Source organism: Aquarana catesbeiana, linkage group LG12 (assembly GCF_042186555.1).
Source record: "Aquarana catesbeiana isolate 2022-GZ linkage group LG12, ASM4218655v1, whole genome shotgun sequence".
In the NCBI taxonomy this organism is placed as follows: Eukaryota; Metazoa; Chordata; class Amphibia; order Anura; family Ranidae; genus Aquarana; species Aquarana catesbeiana.
Genome location: NC_133335.1, coordinates 128,275,085 through 128,292,494, shown reverse-complemented (window position 1 = coordinate 128,292,494; position 17,410 = coordinate 128,275,085). Strand labels below are relative to the sequence as shown.

General features: G+C 44.6%; 1 protein-coding gene across 5 annotated transcripts in view; it reads left to right on the top strand.

Annotated features, from left to right (window-relative positions):
* The first annotated feature begins 1,623 nt into the window (after positions 1-1,623).
* The window catches only part of LOC141114560 (transcription factor CP2-like protein 1), a 316,164-nt gene continuing 300,377 nt past the window's right edge, over positions 1,624-17,410 (top strand). For 2 of the 5 annotated variants that reach the window (XM_073608327.1, XM_073608326.1), the window contains exon 1: positions 1,640-1,809. In XM_073608327.1, coding sequence (XP_073464428.1) covers positions 1,727-1,809 — 83 coding nt within the window. In that variant the 5' untranslated portion in view covers positions 1,640-1,726. Of the gene's footprint in view, positions 1,810-17,410 lie in introns of all 5 variants that reach the window. The other 3 variants (XM_073608328.1, XM_073608325.1, XM_073608329.1) reach the window with 3 other exon arrangements.

Sequence of the window (17,410 nt, the reverse complement as noted above, 5' to 3'; positions counted from 1 at the left end):
GCCCCTAATGGAGCAGCCGCCACTGTTTTGCACTAAACATATGTGGACTATACTGTATGTAAATGCATGTTTGTTAATAATATCTGAGTGTGTTTTTCACATGTGTTCACTACACACATTTACATATTGACTAGTTATTTAAAAATAATATTTTAGGTACAGTCATAACAGTGCAGCTTCTACTCATGTGCACTGGCTGTGCATGTGTTTTTTTTTTTTATTCATCTTAGGTAATAGTGTGGGATTCCAGCACCTAGTTGAGAGCAGCAGCGGGGACACTGGGTATTTGAACACATTTATATTTCCTAGCACTGTTTTTTCACTTTAATACCCTGCCGAAATGGCATTAGAATGCTTATAATTGTTGTTTGGATGAATTTTTAATGTGATAATGTAGTATTACTAACCACAAAACTTCAGTGCTAAGTGTATAATACAACTTACAAATATGCATAAGTGTACACCATAAACCATAAATAAATAAAATTGTAAAGAAATTGAAATGTATCAATTGCTCCAACTTGAATGGAACAAATTAATATACAAAAGATGCTCCACCCAAAACGAAACGCCAAAAACTGATGCCCAAAGAACTTAGTCCAGGAAGAAGGGATCTCCAAACTACGGCCCTACAACTGTTGCGGAACTACACTTGACATTCACAGACATTCACTTTGACATTCACAGACTTTGACATTTTGAGATTTTTTTGACATTTTGCCAAAACTTTTTTATAATTTTTTTGGGCATTTTGACAAAACTTTGACATTCACAGACAGGCATTATGGGAACTGTAGTTCCTGAACAACTAGAGGTCCATAGTTTGGAGACCCCTAAATGTAGGGAAAATGATCCACCCCACATGATTTTGTGCATACACCATTAATCAATAGCAAGACACCCCAGATCTTGTATGGTGTGTGTATCAGAGATGTACAACACCATTGGTGGGCTGGCTCACGATAAAGGAAAAAGAAGCCAGCCAACAACTACACTATTTTTAAAAATGGCGGCACAGGATTTAAAGCCCAGGCAATTAGAACCTGTAGGAAAGAAGCATGTTTCCATTGTCAAATTTACTGGTTTCCTAAGTACTGTACACTAACTTATTGTGGGCTGTTTAAAAGTGGTGAGAAGATCTTCTTTAATACTTTTTGCCTTTGTTTTTGAAATTTCACAGTTGAGAGATTATACTGTATTACATTTCACTAAAGGTAACTTTCATACTTTACTGCCCATTTAAATTTGTTTACAGGGAAATAAATCCTACCTATAAACCATGTAACTTTTGGCAATCATTTATAGATGCACTTTTACAGATATAACTCTTTGTATTTGCAAGGTATACATAAGCTTGTTTTATATTTGCATTGACTGGCGATGTCCATCTCACCTATTGCTGATAAAAGGTCAACCTATCAACATGTGAGACTGTATACAGAGAGAGTGAACTTAGTCTGTTTGCGTTTGTATACATATAAACAGCTCCCACAGTGTGATGTCTCTTTTTGTGTATATGTATACACACACGCACAAAGAGCAGGGCTGTCCTATTCAGATCAGCCAATGATAACAGAGAGCAGGATATAAGCAGCCAATGGCGGAGCTTCTCATGACATCCACCTGCTGTATAAGAATAGTCTTGGCCTGGGTGTATTCGGTCCTCCTTAACTTACTGACATCTGGCTGCTTTGGAATTTTAAAGTGAACGTCACTGCAAGTCACCATGCTGCTTTGGCATAGCCAACCTGAACACTTCTGGCCTACTCCTGCTGAACATTATCAAAGCCCACCCAATGCATTCTACAGGTAAGAATATGGAAGCATGAGACTTATGCCTCGTAAACAGGGTCGGATTTTCCGACAGAAAATGTTCGATGGGAGCTTGTTGTCGGAAATTCCGAACGCGTGTAGGCTCCATCATACATTTTTCATCGGAATTTCTGTCACACAAAATTTGAGATCCGGGTCTCAAATTTTCCGAAAACAAAATTCCGATCGTGTGTACACAATTCCGCTGAACAAAGCTCCACGCATGCTCGGAATCAAGCAGAAGAGCCGCACTGGCTATTGAACTTCATTTTTCTTGGCTCGTCGTACGTGTTGTATATCACCGCGCTCGTGACGTTCGGAATTTCCGACAAGATTTGTGTGACCGTGTGTATGCAAGATAAATTTGAGCCAACAGGTGTACAGGGCATAACAGTTAAGGCTCTGTTCACATCTATGAAATGCAAGAATGTTTGTGATATTGTATGCGTTCCACATGAAAACACTATGGGGTTGATTCACTAAAAGTGGAGAGTGCAAAATCTGGTGCACCACTGCATACAGTTTTTTTGTCAAAGCTTAACTGAACAAGATAAAGTTAGAAGCTGATTGGTTACCCTACACAACTGCACCAGATTTTGCACCAGTTTTAGTAAATTAACCCCACTACATTCTGACAGGTGCAACATGGTGCCATTCATTTTTAATTGCACCATAAATGCACTGATTGTGCCATGCTTCTTTTGTGCAATTGTCGCCTGTAGAGCACTTCATTGAAATAGATGTAAATGAAATGGCTGCACTGGAAAATAGCGGTAATGTGGCCAGTTTTCACAATGGCAATAAGATCCACCCTCCTTTTTATCTTAGTGGAAATGTAGTTGCTCAAATGTATTGTTCCTTATCCTTATGGCAAAGGTAATGGCCCCACACTCGTGCTGTAGTTTTCTGCATTTTGAACAATATTTATAGCCAGTGCTACAGTCGGAATCTCTCATGTTGCGCCTACTACAATTGGATCAGTTACATTACTAGTAAAACCTGTTTGCCGAGTCTCTGTGATATATGCTTAAAAAGTAATTAAAGCATAGCTCCCAACTGTCCCTAATTTGGAGGGACTGTCCCTCTTTTGAAACAAAGTAGCTCTTTCTTCCTCAGCTGTCCCCTTGGTCTGTTAAAAGAGGGTCGGAAGGTCTTCTTTAATACTTTTTGCCTTTGTTTTTGAAATTTCACAGTTGAGAGATTATAATGTATTATATTTCACTAAAGGTAACATTCATACTTTACTGCCCATTTAAATTTGTTTACAGGGAAATAAATCCTGATCTGTAAAAATATATGCTATTGAAATAAATAACTAATTCTTTATTTTAAACTTTTTTTTATTAACGAATTATGAAAAGTGTTTTACTATACTAAAGCTTACATCTAACTTCAAAATTATTGCATTTGTTGATTTCAAAGGGTGGTGTACTAAGGAAAAGTATTAGTAGAAAAAAAAAAAAACACACTTGTGGGTTTAAAAAAATTGTGTTTTACTTCTCCATATTACGGGGGTACAGAGGCGTAACTATAGGGGTCGCAATTGCCACGTGCTCCCATGCTTCAGGGGGCCCGTGCGGCCCCCCTGTCACATCTGTCTCTATCTGGATGAGAGGAGCAGCAGGGTAGTGCCATCTTAAGAGCATTATAGGCCCCCGGGCAATACAGTGCACTGGGGCCCTGTCTACACAATCACGCACCCCAGGATTTATGGAAGGTAATAAAACACAGTATCTCAAGACCGGTAGAAGGTAAAAAAAAGTACCCCCTGGGACATGCAGAAGGTAAAGGAGCTCACAAAGGTAATAAAAAAAACAGTACCCTAGGACCTGTGAAATATAAAAAAAAAAGAAAAAACAGTGCCCCAGGTCCAGAATAACCATACAAATTATAATCTGAGCACAATCTACTTTAGACCTACTAACAACTATAGATCTATATAGGGCATGTTTGATACAGATTGATTGGTTAGTTTTCGCAGGCCCTCATAATTACATAGTTTTGATCAATCTAAAACTGTATAAAAACAGTACAGTCGGATGTATGGAGCATCCTATCAAAGTAATAAACCAATAGTGGGGATTGGGATGGAGAAGGAGGCTGCTGTGACCAGGAAGTTGTTTGCAGGAGAAAAGCGCACTAATATTCAGGGATCCTGGAGGCTGGATTACTGGGCAGAAGAACAGAAATGTCAAGTATCAGGTTTTTTTTTTTGTAATTTACCCACTCTTGCCACTGCCACACTATTTGCCCAGTAAAACAACTCCTTTACTTCTTGATTTACCTACCGTTTCCTGTGGCAGAGGCAGGCAAAATATCTGACCGCAGTGCGGCGGCGATGGGAGTTGTAGCACGCAGTAGGCTGGCTGCGCTGTTCTCCTCAGAGTGACTGATTCCACCCCCCGGGAGCAGGGAGCTTGAGCACCCAGCTGCTGCAGACTACAACTCCCATAAGAAACAGCGGCGGCCTTCTCACGCGACGTCACCTGACAGACTGACAGTCAGTCAATAGTGAGTCATGATTCAGCGGGCGGAAACTCGGACAGCTGTGGCGCCAGCCAGTCGCCATTGTTTTGGTTATACAAACAGACATGCTTGGCTGGGGTCGCTGGGCAGGTGGGGCCGCCCAGGCAAGTGGGGCCCCTGGGCAACTGCCCAGTGTACCCATGTGAAAAGACGGCCCTGCAGCAGGGGTAGCGGCATATAACGGAACTGATGCCCTGTAATTCATGTGTTTCTTTTTTTAAAGGATGAGGTGGCAGCCCTAGGGGCGGCGAATGGCGTAATCTATGCCCTGCATTTTGCCCCTGCAGCCGCTGAATGCCTGCTTCTCCTCCTCTCACTCCCGCAGGCATTCAGCGGCTGCAGGAGCAAAATGCAGGGCATAGATTACGCCATTCGCCGCCCCTAGGGCTGCCACCTCATCCTTTAAAAAAAGAAACACATGAATTACACAGGTTCTGTGGCTTTTTAAAGTGGTTGTATACCCATTTTTTAAATTTTACCTATGATAAGGCTTACCTGTAGGTAAAGTGAATATCGCCTAAACCTGTACGGTTATAGGTAGGAGATACTGAAGGTCTGGCAGACGCTGCCAGACCTTGCCAGGAAGAAGACTCAGGAGTTACGTCATCGCGGCTAAGGCCACTCACAGCGCTGGAGCCGTGAACCCAGAAGACACGCCGAGGGCAAAATGTCAACTCCCTCGGCGTGTACCGGGATTAGATACCGACGCTCGTTCTAAGGTAAGTATTTCATAATGAGCTAGTATGCAATTCATATGTGTTCAAGTTTAAAGGGAGGAGGTGGCAACCCTGCCGCCCTTCCTATCCAGCCTGGTGCTAGGTGTGTTGTCAGTCATCAGCTGCCAGGACCATGGGCCCCCGACTCCCGATTTTGCCTCTAGGCTACTCCTGCCGGGTAAGATAAGCCCAGCTACTGAGCATACTGTGTGCCCTACTGTAACCATGTCCCCTCCTGTCACACTACCCCCCTGTCATTCTGCCAACCTCTGTCACACTACCCCGTCATCATATTGCCCTCCTCTTGTTACACTGCTCCCCTTCTTTCATACTGTCCCCTCCTGTCACACTGCTCCTATTATACTGCCCCTTTTTGCCACACTGCCCCCCTCCTTTCATAGTACCCCCTTTATCACACTCCTCAGGTACCCTTCTCTTGTCGCATTGCTTCGTCACAATACCCCTTTGTCATACTGTGCCTCTTCCTGTCACACTCCCCCATCATACTGCTTCCCCATCACAGTGCCCCCCCCCCTTATATTCACCTCCTGTCACACTGTCCCTCTCCATCCCCCTCATTTTCTGAATGGACAGTGAGTGATTGGTACTGCACTCACTTTGTCCATTCATAACTGAAGCATAGTAAACTGTTTACTATGCTTAAGTTTGTTAATAAATGGGAAGCTCTGTACAGAGCTATTCCTGTCCATTCTGCTGAGGCTGCAGAGATGGAGATTGAGGACCCCGGGCTTGGAGGAAAGAATCCCTGCTAGAGTCGAGGGGCCCTTCAAGGTTCTAGTTACGCCTCTGCGGGGGTATGACAGTGGTGTGTAGTTGCATAATTTTGCTAATTGGTATCCCTCTTTCCCATCTCAGAAAGTTGGGAGGTATGATTAAACTGTATGTAAAGGGAACGTGTATGTAAAGTTTTCACTGTGGTCTGTGTCCTATTGGGAGATTAAAATGTATCTAATTCCAAGAACAAAAAATAAATATATATCAGTTTACCAGTCCTGTGTGGTGAACACATTGGTTTATTTTTATTTTTTTCAGTGTACATATATTTTTTTGCAAGGATAGGAAAATATGTGATAACGCTATCAGAAACCTTCCTTGCCTTAAACTTCCTGTGGACTGAACGGAAACCTCAAACAATAGCTTGTACAGCTATTTTCTGTGAACTACAATGCAACTCTACACAATGAGGGGGAAGTGTCCAAAAGTCCAAATCAGGAGAATTGCCTAGGGTGACAACACTACTACTCCTTAGATACAGTGCCATGAGCATGAGTTGTCACCCTAGTACAGGAAGTGTTATTGGCAGAATCCCCATGTGATAATAAAGTAAAAAAAGCATGAAAAAACAAATGCAGTTATCACATCTAAGGACTGGTAAGCTGCAAAATATTGTTTGTTTTTGGATTTAGATACACTTTAATCCCTCTATTTGTCCTGGTGACCATTGTACCTGAGACAGAAATCAAGGGAAAACCCTACATTTTGGAGTTGAGAGGAAATATTTTGATAGGGACAAATTGTAAGTAGTGCTACCCCTGCAGGAGCCACTTGGTAGACTGAGCTCTCTGTTCTTCTGTCCTGACCCTCACAACAACCTCACCCCCACTGACACACCAGGTTAAGAAAATAAATACTACAGTGCTACTGGGACCCTACACACAAGTAAGGTTCAGTATCCTCAGAACACGACTGCAGGCTTGTAGGAGGTTGATGAGCACACCTCAGTCTCCTCATAGCAAGAAGGAAATCTCTTGGTATTTAGCTTGTGAAAATACAGCTCTTTCTTTATACCCTGCTTGCATAGGCAAGTGTAGTCTTATGGTCTATTAACTGCCAAAGTAAAATTTATTTTCCAAACCTAATTTCCCATGATTCAATGCTGCCAACTGTCAAGTCTCCTGAGCTCCTTCAGTTCATCAGCTCCCCCTAGTGGATGGAGGAAAGGTAGTGTTAACTCATTCAGCTGAAGTCCATTGGGAGACACAGAAAGCACTGCAGCACAGTCCTGAATCACTCTCTGTCTCTAGCCAAGCACCTAGCTAAAGTTATTATGAAAATGTCTAAGATGGGAATACACCTCAGTGTGGATATTTATTCTCGCTTCCTATTGCGCATCTCCAATAAGGTACAGACAGCAAAAACACCTGATATGGGTTTTAATCCCTTCAGGTATTTGTTAGGAAATTAACTGACCAGGAAAATATCTTTTATACCAGGGGTCTCCAAACTTTCTAACCAAAGGGCCAGTTTACTATCCTTCAGACTTTAGAGGGGTCGGACTGTGGCCAATGGGAGTAGAAAATGTCCTGGTGTCGATAACCATGCCTCTTCATTGGTATCCATGAGAAGAATAGCACCCCATTATTGGTGTCAGAAAGAGGAATATTGTCACATCATTGGTCTCAGTGGGAATAGTGCCCCACTGTTGTCAGTGGCAGGAATTAACGGAAGTGAGAGAAGTAGTGCCCCAAGGGCTGGATAAAGGCAAGCAAAGGGACTCAGTTTATACAATCAAGATACAAATAATCTTTCAAAACAAATTCACAAGGATAAGGATCTTTTTTTCAGCCATGTGAGTGTAATGTAATTTTTTAAAAAAAATAAGGATCCTTACAGGTACCTTGGTATGTTAAGTGGAGCTGATTGTATATCACTGGACACTTACTGCTATTTAAAAAATGAATTTGCACACAACTGCCTTTGTTTTTTGACATGTCCCAATCTTACATATTGCATATCCTAAATGCTAATGTATCACAAGTGGCCTTTTGCATTTGATCTCTTATAGCATGGATATTTTTTTATAGTCCTCAAATAAAATATGACTAGGTTGTCTATTTTGGAAAGTCTGGCTGCGGTGATTGTCTTACAGAACAAATTTTAATACACTAATACTTATACATATATATATTTAATACACTTAATACTAATACACAGCAACCGCAAACCAAGTGTTTGGCTAATGGTTGTGGTGTGGCCCTATTGACTTGAATGAGCGAGTTTGAAAGGCAGCACTGCCTGTCAACTTGACACGCTGTGTTAAATTGGCCATGGCCAAGAAGTAAATCATTGATTGCAGTTGCAACATGTGCACAACCCCTTCAGGTGTATGTTAGGTTTTAGATCGGTGTCCTGTAAAGGTGATTATAATCTCTGTTCATTTTTTGGGTAGATTTCCACCGCATTCCCTGTTACATAGCCACAACAGTAAGTGAGAGGTGGGGGGAAAGCCCTGGTCCAGACCAGGGTCACCAGAACTAGTGTCCCCTTTATTCCAAGTCTGGTAACAATTTGGGATATTTGTTTCACTTTCACTCTTGGTTATAAAGAAAGGACCGGAACACAGCATGTAATGCATAGGTGGAAGGAGTACATGACTGTGGCAGCAGTGGAGTTAACACAGAGGGGGAGTGTATATTAGTTAACCGAGGGGGAGGCACTAGGAGGGTCTTTATAAGTTCATCCCGCCCTGGGGGGAGTAACAGTTTTCCTGAAGAAAGTTCCCTGAAGACCAGCATGGCAGACCTGGAGCGCCTGATGGAGCAGATGAGAGTAGAAGCAATGGTGAGAGGGGCAGCCTGGCTCCAGGACACCTTAGAGGAAGCAGTGAGGGGAACAGAGCCTGCATCTAGCAGGGGGGTAACGAGCGACACTAGGACTCGGCGGTCGCGGCCCCCAGAGAGGTTTTCCCCTGAACAGCGGCAGCCTGGGACTCACTCCGGTCCCTCAGCGGGCCTGCCGCCAAAGAGAGTGGCAAGCGAACGGGAGGGACGGGGGAGAACCGAGGGTGGACCGAATGGCGGTCAGCGGGATGGAGCGGGAGCGGCGCAGCGGCCTAGCACAGCCAGAGTGGAGAGAAGCGTTAGCCCCGCCCCCAGAGTGAGGGAGTCGGATGTGCGCAGCGGTGCACGAGGAGAGATCCCTGGGCCTTCTGGTTCCACGGCAGGGGATCGCAGAAGAAGCGAGAGAGGACGGCCGGGTAGAGCAGCGATAGTACCTGACGGCAGGACTGTGGTTTCCAACACCGGTCCGGGCAAGGTACAGCAAAAAACGACAGGCAGATGGGATACGTGGAGGCGGGGGTGTACGGCCGTGGTTTCCACGGCAACCTTGGTGTCCAGGCCGGGTGGGCATTCATCGGCTGAGGAGGAAGAAGGAGAGTGCATTGGGGAGGATGAGCGGTCCGGGTCAGAGGAAGAGGCGGCCCCCCCCTCCAGGAGGACAACAGCGGGGGAGAACAGAAGTCCGGCTGATGAGGCTACGCCTGTGCAGCCTGGTGAGTCTAATGTCATGATTTCTGTTGCAGGTCTGCCGAGTAGTGGGGGGCTGGGGGTTGCAGGTGTGAGTGAAGCTGGCAGAGTGAATGACACAAACGGGGGGGCCTCTGGCTTAGGGGGTTTTCTTGGCAGGCATAAAAGAGCTCTTACAGCGTTTTGAAGCGGCAGAAAAGGGTCGCACGGGCCCGGCGGCGGCATGGGTTCCGCCGGGGGTTGCAGGGGCGGTAGGGGCAACAGGTGGAGCAGAAAAAAGTGTAGGGCCGGTGGTGCAGGCCGCAGTCGCATTGCCCAGCCCAGCGGTGACAGTGAGTGGGGCCGCGGAAGGGACGGAAAAATCAGCGGAGGCAGCTGGCAGGCAGGACATAACAAGGTTGGCTGACGCGGCAAAATGCGAGGTCTATGTTTGCTATGAGGGACCGTTAGGGTCGCACTTAAAACAAGAAGTGCGTGAAAAACTGTGAAAAGGTGAGTAGGTGGAAATTTTTCACTGCTACCATTGAAAAAATTTAATCTTGATAGAGTTAAGCCGGATGGCTCTAAGAAGGAGGATGAGGAGAAGAGGAGATATCGTTTGATCCCTAGAACGTTTGCTAACTGGTTGCAAGCGTTTGCGATTATGGCAAGTGTGATAGGGGAAAAACAACCCGAGCATTGTTCGGCACTGTTTTGTTATCAAGATGCTATTTGGTGAGGCGTACAGAGTTTATGGGGGAACAGCATGGTTGAGGTATGACGAACAACTCCGACAACGGAGGGCGGTCAGGCCGGCTCTGCGTTGGGATCACAAGGACATCAGCCTCTGGATGAAATTGATGACGACGGCGAGGGCCCCCAATCAGTTTTTTCAGGGGGGGGGCGGTGGACCTTCGTCCCAGGGACATTCGGTCGGAAATAGAAAAGGGGTTTGTTGGCAATACAACACCGGGACATGCAGGTTTGGAGTCGCATGTAAGTATAAACACGAGTGTTCAGGGTGCGGGGGATCTCACCCCGGGTCCAGAGGTTCCAAGCAGGGAAAAGCACGTACAGGGGAGACTGCAAACAAAAGGGAGGACCCCAGTAAAGGTGGAAAGGATGCGACCGTTTCTAGGTAGGTATCCGGACAGGGCAGCAGCTCAATTGTTGGAGGTAGGTTTTTTTTTTTCGGTTGGCTTTAAGATCCCATGCGAATTGACGGTGATTCCACCGGTTCCACGCAATTTGCGGTCAGCAATGCAACATCCGGATGTGTTTTTGGAGAAGCTAAGGAAGGAAGTTGCATTGGGGCGGATGGGTGGCCCATTTCCAGCGGCGCCGTTTGACGATCTGGTGGTCTCGCCGCTGGGGGTGGTACCAAAAAAGGAACCAGGTAAATTTAGGCTAATTCATCACCTATCTTTCCCAAAAGGGGGGTCAGTGAACGATGCTATAGATCAGGGGGCGTGCTCCGTGACCTATACTTCATTCGACGCGGCAGTGGGATGGGTCCGTCGTTACGGTTAGGGGGCCCTGATGGCGAAAGCGGATGTGGAATCTGCTTTCAGACTACTGCCGGTGCACCCGGATAGTTTTAGGCTACTAAGTTGTCATTGGAACAATGAATTCTACGTGGACAATTGCTTACCCATGGGCTGCTCAATATCGTTCGCGATATTTGAACACTTTAGCTCCTTCGTGGAATGGGTTGTGCGGGATGTGTCGGGGGTGAATTCTGTTATTCGTTACCTAGACGATTTTTCTTTGTATAGGTCCGGCGGCCTCCAGGATTTGGGTGGTGCTGTTAGCCACGCTGGAGCACATCGCAGATAGATTTGGCATTCCATTGGCTGCTGATAAGACGGAGGGACCGTGAACGGTCATCCAGTTTTTTGGGCATTGTCATAGATTCGGACGCAATGGAATGCAGGCTGCCGGACGATAAGCTGGAAGATCTGAAGAGAGAAATTGCAGGGCTTTTAGGTTTAAAGAAAGTGCAGTTAAGGACACTACAGTCAGTATTGGACAAGCTGAATTTTGCATGCCGCATATTACCGATGGGGAGGGTGTTTTAGTCGCAGGCTTGCGTCTAGCACGAGTGGAATAAAATCACCGAGACATTTCGTGCGATTAAGAGAAACGCACAGGGCAGATTTGAGAGTGTGGTATATGTTTTTGGAAGCTTTTAACGGTAGGGCACTGTGGATGTCTGGTCCAGTCAGCAACTTTGACCTGGAACTATTCACGGATGCCGCAGGTTCCACAGGTTTTGGGGCATTTTTTCAGGGACAATGGAGTGCAGGACCATGGCCCCAAGCATGGGTGGAGGCAGGATTCACGAAGACTCTGGTGCTGCTGGAGTTGTTTCCGGTAGTGCTGGCAGTGGAGCTGTGGGGAGCATCATTCAGGGATCTGAAGGTGCGTTTCCATGGGGACAATTTGGGGGTGGTGCAAGTTATCAACGGGATTACGGCATCATCCACGCCAGTGATCAGGTTATTGCAACACTTAGTATTGCGCTGTCTGCAGTTGAATGTTTTCATTCATGCGGTACACTTACCAGGGGTGGAAAATGTGATAGCTGATGCGTTGTATCACTTTCAGTGGGACAGGTTTTCGGGAGTTGGCGCCGGAGGCGGAGCAGCAAGGAGTACCTTGTCCCGAATGGCTGTGGGGGATAGCATTGGCCTCATCGCGGGATGGATAAGGAAGTCGGTGAGTGGGTCTACATGGGCAGCGTACTCTAAAGTATGGAACGAATGGATGGGGTTTGTTCAAGGAATAGGGGAGGAGCCGGTGGGGCGAGAAGTGAGGTTGTTGTTGATTTATTACATTGCCAGAAAAATGGAGGAAGGCGTGTCTGCGTCGTGGTAAATAAGACGGTTGCGGGTTTGGCTTTTCTGTTGAAATTACAAGGACAGGTGGACTTTGCTAAGGATTTTTGGGTAAGGCAGGCTATGAAGGGCTATAGGAAGTCATGATCGAGGTATTAGTCAGCCCTTCTAGGAAAGTGAAAGGGGGGCTGGGTTATCATGATGTACAGTATGGAGCGGAGGGGTTAAAGTTGTGGTTACGGAAATCTAAGACCGATCAGCTGGGAAAAGGAAGACTGGTGCAAGTTTACCCAGTGAAGGGATCACAATTATGCCCGGTAGAAGCAGTTCGGGAATTTTTAAAAGTTCGTTCAGAACGACCGGGCCCCTTTTTGGTACATTTAAGTGGTGAATTTTTATCTAGATTTCAATTTGTGGCAGTCTTTACAAAATGCATACGGGGTTTGGGCCGGGATGAGAAGGATTTCTCGTCCTATTCGTTTAGGATAGGAGCAGCTACGGAAGCAGTCAAAAACGGTATGCATGCACCGTTATGGGATCTCTGTTATGGGATCACTGTTATGGTATCTCTGTTAGGGTATCTCTGTTATGGGATCACTGTTATGGGATCTCTGTTATGGGATCACTGTTATGGTATCTCTGTTATGGGATCACTGTTATGGGATCTCTGTTATGGGATCTCTGTTATGGGATCTCTGTTATGGGATCTCTGTTATGGGATCTCTGTTATGGGATCACTGTTATGGGGATGTGGTAAAGAAGGTGGAATATAGGAGTTTTTTATTGTTCGGTTGTGTTTCTTTTCTTCTGTTTCAGATTCGTTGCCGAGGATGGTCTGGATCATGGGCCATTCTTACGTGTCCTGGGGGGCATGGAGAGGTGATGCACGTTTTTGAGGGTAGGCAATTGGGTTTCAGCAAACGGGAGGCATGTATCAAGTGGTTGGGGTTCCCCGGCATGTTGTGGGGAAGGTTGGTTGCTGAGGTTCATCGGTATGCACAACGAGATAGGCCGCCGGACGTATTAGTTATTCATTTAGGCGGCAATGACTTGTGCGTTAGGGCCATGGTAGACATTAAACGGGACATAAAGTTGGACGTTTGGCAGTTGAAGGAAGCTTTTCCTAAGATGGTGATTGTCTGGTCCGACATGGTGGCGCAGACATCATGGAGGATGGCTAGGTCGGTAGAAGGTGTGAACAGGGCACGGAGAAAAATAAACAGAGAAGTGAGCAAGTTTGTGATTAATAATGGTGGTTTAGCGGTGAGACACCTTGAACTTGAGTTTGAAACCTGGAGGTATTTAAGGTCTGATGGGGTTCACTTGAACGAAGTGGGTATAGACTTGTGGGCCTTAGGTTTACAAGATGGCATACAGCGAGCACTTCGGGTGTGGAGGGGCACACAAGAATAAGGTTTTATTCTCGTGTGCTGTGGCGGGCGTTGGTCTGGGCAAGAGAAAAAAGATGGCAAAAAGTAAGAGTTTTTTTTGGGAGTCAGCGTTGATATGGCTCATGATGGTGGTTCCCGGTTAACGGAGGTTAACCGGGAAGTGATAATGGGGCTCTGCGGTCATTGGTAGTCTCTGAGCCAGCTTGTCGGCTTGAGGCCTATGTGACAAATTTGATGGGACTGCAGGGTAAGTTTTTGTTATTGGACACTGATGATTATGAAGATATTGCTCAGACCAACGCTTGAGAAATTAGACAGGTTGTTTAACAGATGTTGTTGTTTTGCTGTTTTATGTTGGATATGTTTTATATCCATAGTGTTGATATTCTAAGATATATTTGTTTAAATAAAATAGGCTGCTACGGCCTTTTATACTCCAATATCGGTGTGGTCTGAATTATTGGGGTAAGGGTTTATAGTGGTGGCAGAAGGGCATGTTAATTACATCTGTTATCCTACAGTCAAGAAAGGACCGGAACACAGCATGTAATGCATAGGTGGAGGGAGTACATGACTGTGGCAGCAGTGGAGTTAACACAGAGGGGGAGTGTATATTAGTTAACCGAGGGGGAGGCACTAGGAGGGTCTTTATAAGTTCATCCCGCCCTGGGGGGAGTAACAGTTTTCCTGAAGAAAGTTCCCGCCCACCCTCCCTTATATTGGTAAAGTATTGTTAGGATGTAGGGTATTGTATTGTTTCTTCTACAGGTGATGGTCGCAGATATGTCGTGGCAGGGGCGGGCGTTGGTCTGGGCAAGAGAAAAAAGATGGCAAAAAGTAAGAGTTTTTTTTGGGAGTCAGCGTTGATATGGCTCATGATGGTGGTTCCCGGTTAACAGAGGTTAACCGGGAAGTGATAATGGGGCTCTGCGGTCATTGGTAGTCTCTGAGCCAGCTTGTCGGCTTGAGGCCTATGTGACAAATTTGATGGGACCGCAGGGTAAGTTTTTGTTATTGGACACTGATGATTATGAAGATATTGCTCAGACCAACGCTTGAGAAATTAGACAGGTTGTTTAACAGATGTTGTTGTTTTGCTGTTTTATGTTGGATATGTTTTATATCCATAGTGTTGATATTCTAAGATATATTTGTTTAAATAAAATAGGCTGCTACGGCCTTTTATACTCCAATATCGGTGTGGTCTGAATTATTGGGGTAAGGGTTTATAGTGGTGGCAGAAGGGCATGTTAATTACATCTGTTATCCTACAGTCATGATCTCCAGGACAAGTAAAGAAGGTCAATTTCCCTAATGGATGTTCTAATCCCTCTCAACCCTGCCCAAACTATCTAACGTAAAATTAAACTGTACAAAGAGAATACGAAGGTTGCCATTGCTGACCTCTTCATCTGAAATTGATAGTTGCCTGGCAGTCCTGCAACATCAATTCTTTACCAAGCTCAGACCTTGAACAAGTATGCATATCAGGAGCACTGACTTCATTCAGACGTTCTAATCTGGATGCTTTTTTCAGGTTAGGGACTGTACTGAAACCAGGGAAAGCAAGGCAACTAGTATTCTCAGCCATGACACCCATTTCATTTATATAGATGAGGCAGGTTTATGTTTTTGCAGCCTATGGCATGTTACGGTGTACTTATGGCAGGATGGTCCAGGCTGGAGGCACAGGAAACAGATTTTTATGAAAAGTGTTGCAGAATTTACCATAAGAAGGCCTTTAAAGTAAGGAAATGAGGGTTACAAGCAAGGATTATTAGCATGGTTTTGACACAGCAGTCTTTCCAGGAGGTTTATAATAAAATCACTGTTCTAGTTTAAATGGGCCTCTGATAGCCAGCATTTTAAAATAAGCTTTTATGGGACTGTAGGCCGCAAACCCCCCACATACAAACACCAACCTTACTAATAATAAAGGAAAACACTTCACACAGGAAATTGGAATGGAAAGGCTGCGGTATATTTATTGGTTTACCAAAATAACACAAATTTATTTCAAGCAGATTTAAATTCATATCAAATAATACAATACAGATTCCACTTCATTGCCCAGTAATCAGAACTCGAGCATGAATATATATATATATATATATATATAATTATATATATATATATATATATATATATATATATATAATTATATATATATATATATATATATATATATATATATATATATATATATATATATATATATATATATATATTTATATATATATCCCGTATATACTCGAGTATAAGTCGAATTTTTCAGCCCCTTTTTTGGGGCTGAAAGTGCCCCCCTCGACTTATACTCGAGTCACCGCTGTCTGCCTACATGATCAGCGTGTCATGCAGGCAGACGGCGGCCAGCATGTGCTACATAGCACTCGGTAGCCTCTCACTGTTCAAAAGCCGCACCTCCTCGTCTGTGATAGGCAGTCAGTGTACAGCCTATCACGGACATTCTCTCATCCTCGTCCGTGGTATGAGGATGAGAGAATGTCTGTGATAGGCTGACCGCTGACTGCTAGGAAATGGAGTTTTCTGCCTATCATGGACGAGGAGGAGGCGCGGCTTTTGAACAGTAAATGGCCACCGCACACGCTGATCGGTGCAGAGCGGCACGCGGAGGATGCACAGGACACAGGTAGGATGCACACAGACACATGTACACATGACACATGCACACATACACAGGACACAGGTACATATACACATATAAACAGGTACATGACACATGCACATATACACAGGACACAGGTACATGACACAGGTACATATACACATGATACATGCACATATACACAGGATACAGGTACATGACACATGCACATATACACAGGACACAGGTACATGACACATGCACATATACACAGGACACAGGTACATGACACATGCACATATACACAGGACACATGACACATGCACATATACACAGGACACATGACACATGACACATTCACATATACACAGGACACATGACACATGCACATATACACAGGACACATGACACATGCACAGGACACATTCACAGGACACAGGGAGGTATACAGCTGCAGCAGGGCATTGTTGACCCTCTTTTTCCACTTACATTAAGCTGCTGCATTTCTCACCCTCGTCTTATACTCGGGTCAATACGTTTTTCCCATTTTTTTTTGGTAAATTAGGGCCTCGACTTATACTCGAGTATATACGGTATATATATATATATATATATATATATATATATATATATATATATATAATATATATATATATATATATATATATATATATATATATATATATATATATATATATATATAAACAACGCCCCCCTTGGATCCAGGGTGGCAGAGACCACATAAAGTACCACGACTACCTCCTTTTGCTTGAAGGTCAAAAGAGGACCAGAACCAGATTCAGCCGCCTTAAATACCTTTGGGCCAGCATTCCATAATAATCCCAGGTGTTCCCATTGGCTTTTATAGCCCACCTGGGATACCACTGAAATTCTTAAAGGACCATACACTTACTGCAAATTAATAGGGGGGGTAGCAGCCACATTCCCATTGAGGTGTGCTCAAAGAGTTGTGCCCCCCTTAACATTCTTTGCATCCTCCCCTGTACCCTAATAGACTAAGCTCTTCAGAATCTTTTTCTCTCCCTTATACTATCATAGGGCTTCTGTATTCTACTTTTTACCCTAATCAACTGTAAACTCTTCCAGCTTCTGTATCTCTCCCTTAGGCTCCATTCACACCTGAGCATATCGATTTAGGCCTGGTTCACACAATTTTAGTGCATTTTCAGTTTTGCAGAAACACACTACAGTCCATTTAACATTGTTTCTGTTGGGTCACGTTCGCATTTGTGCATTTTTTAAGCTTTACATTTTT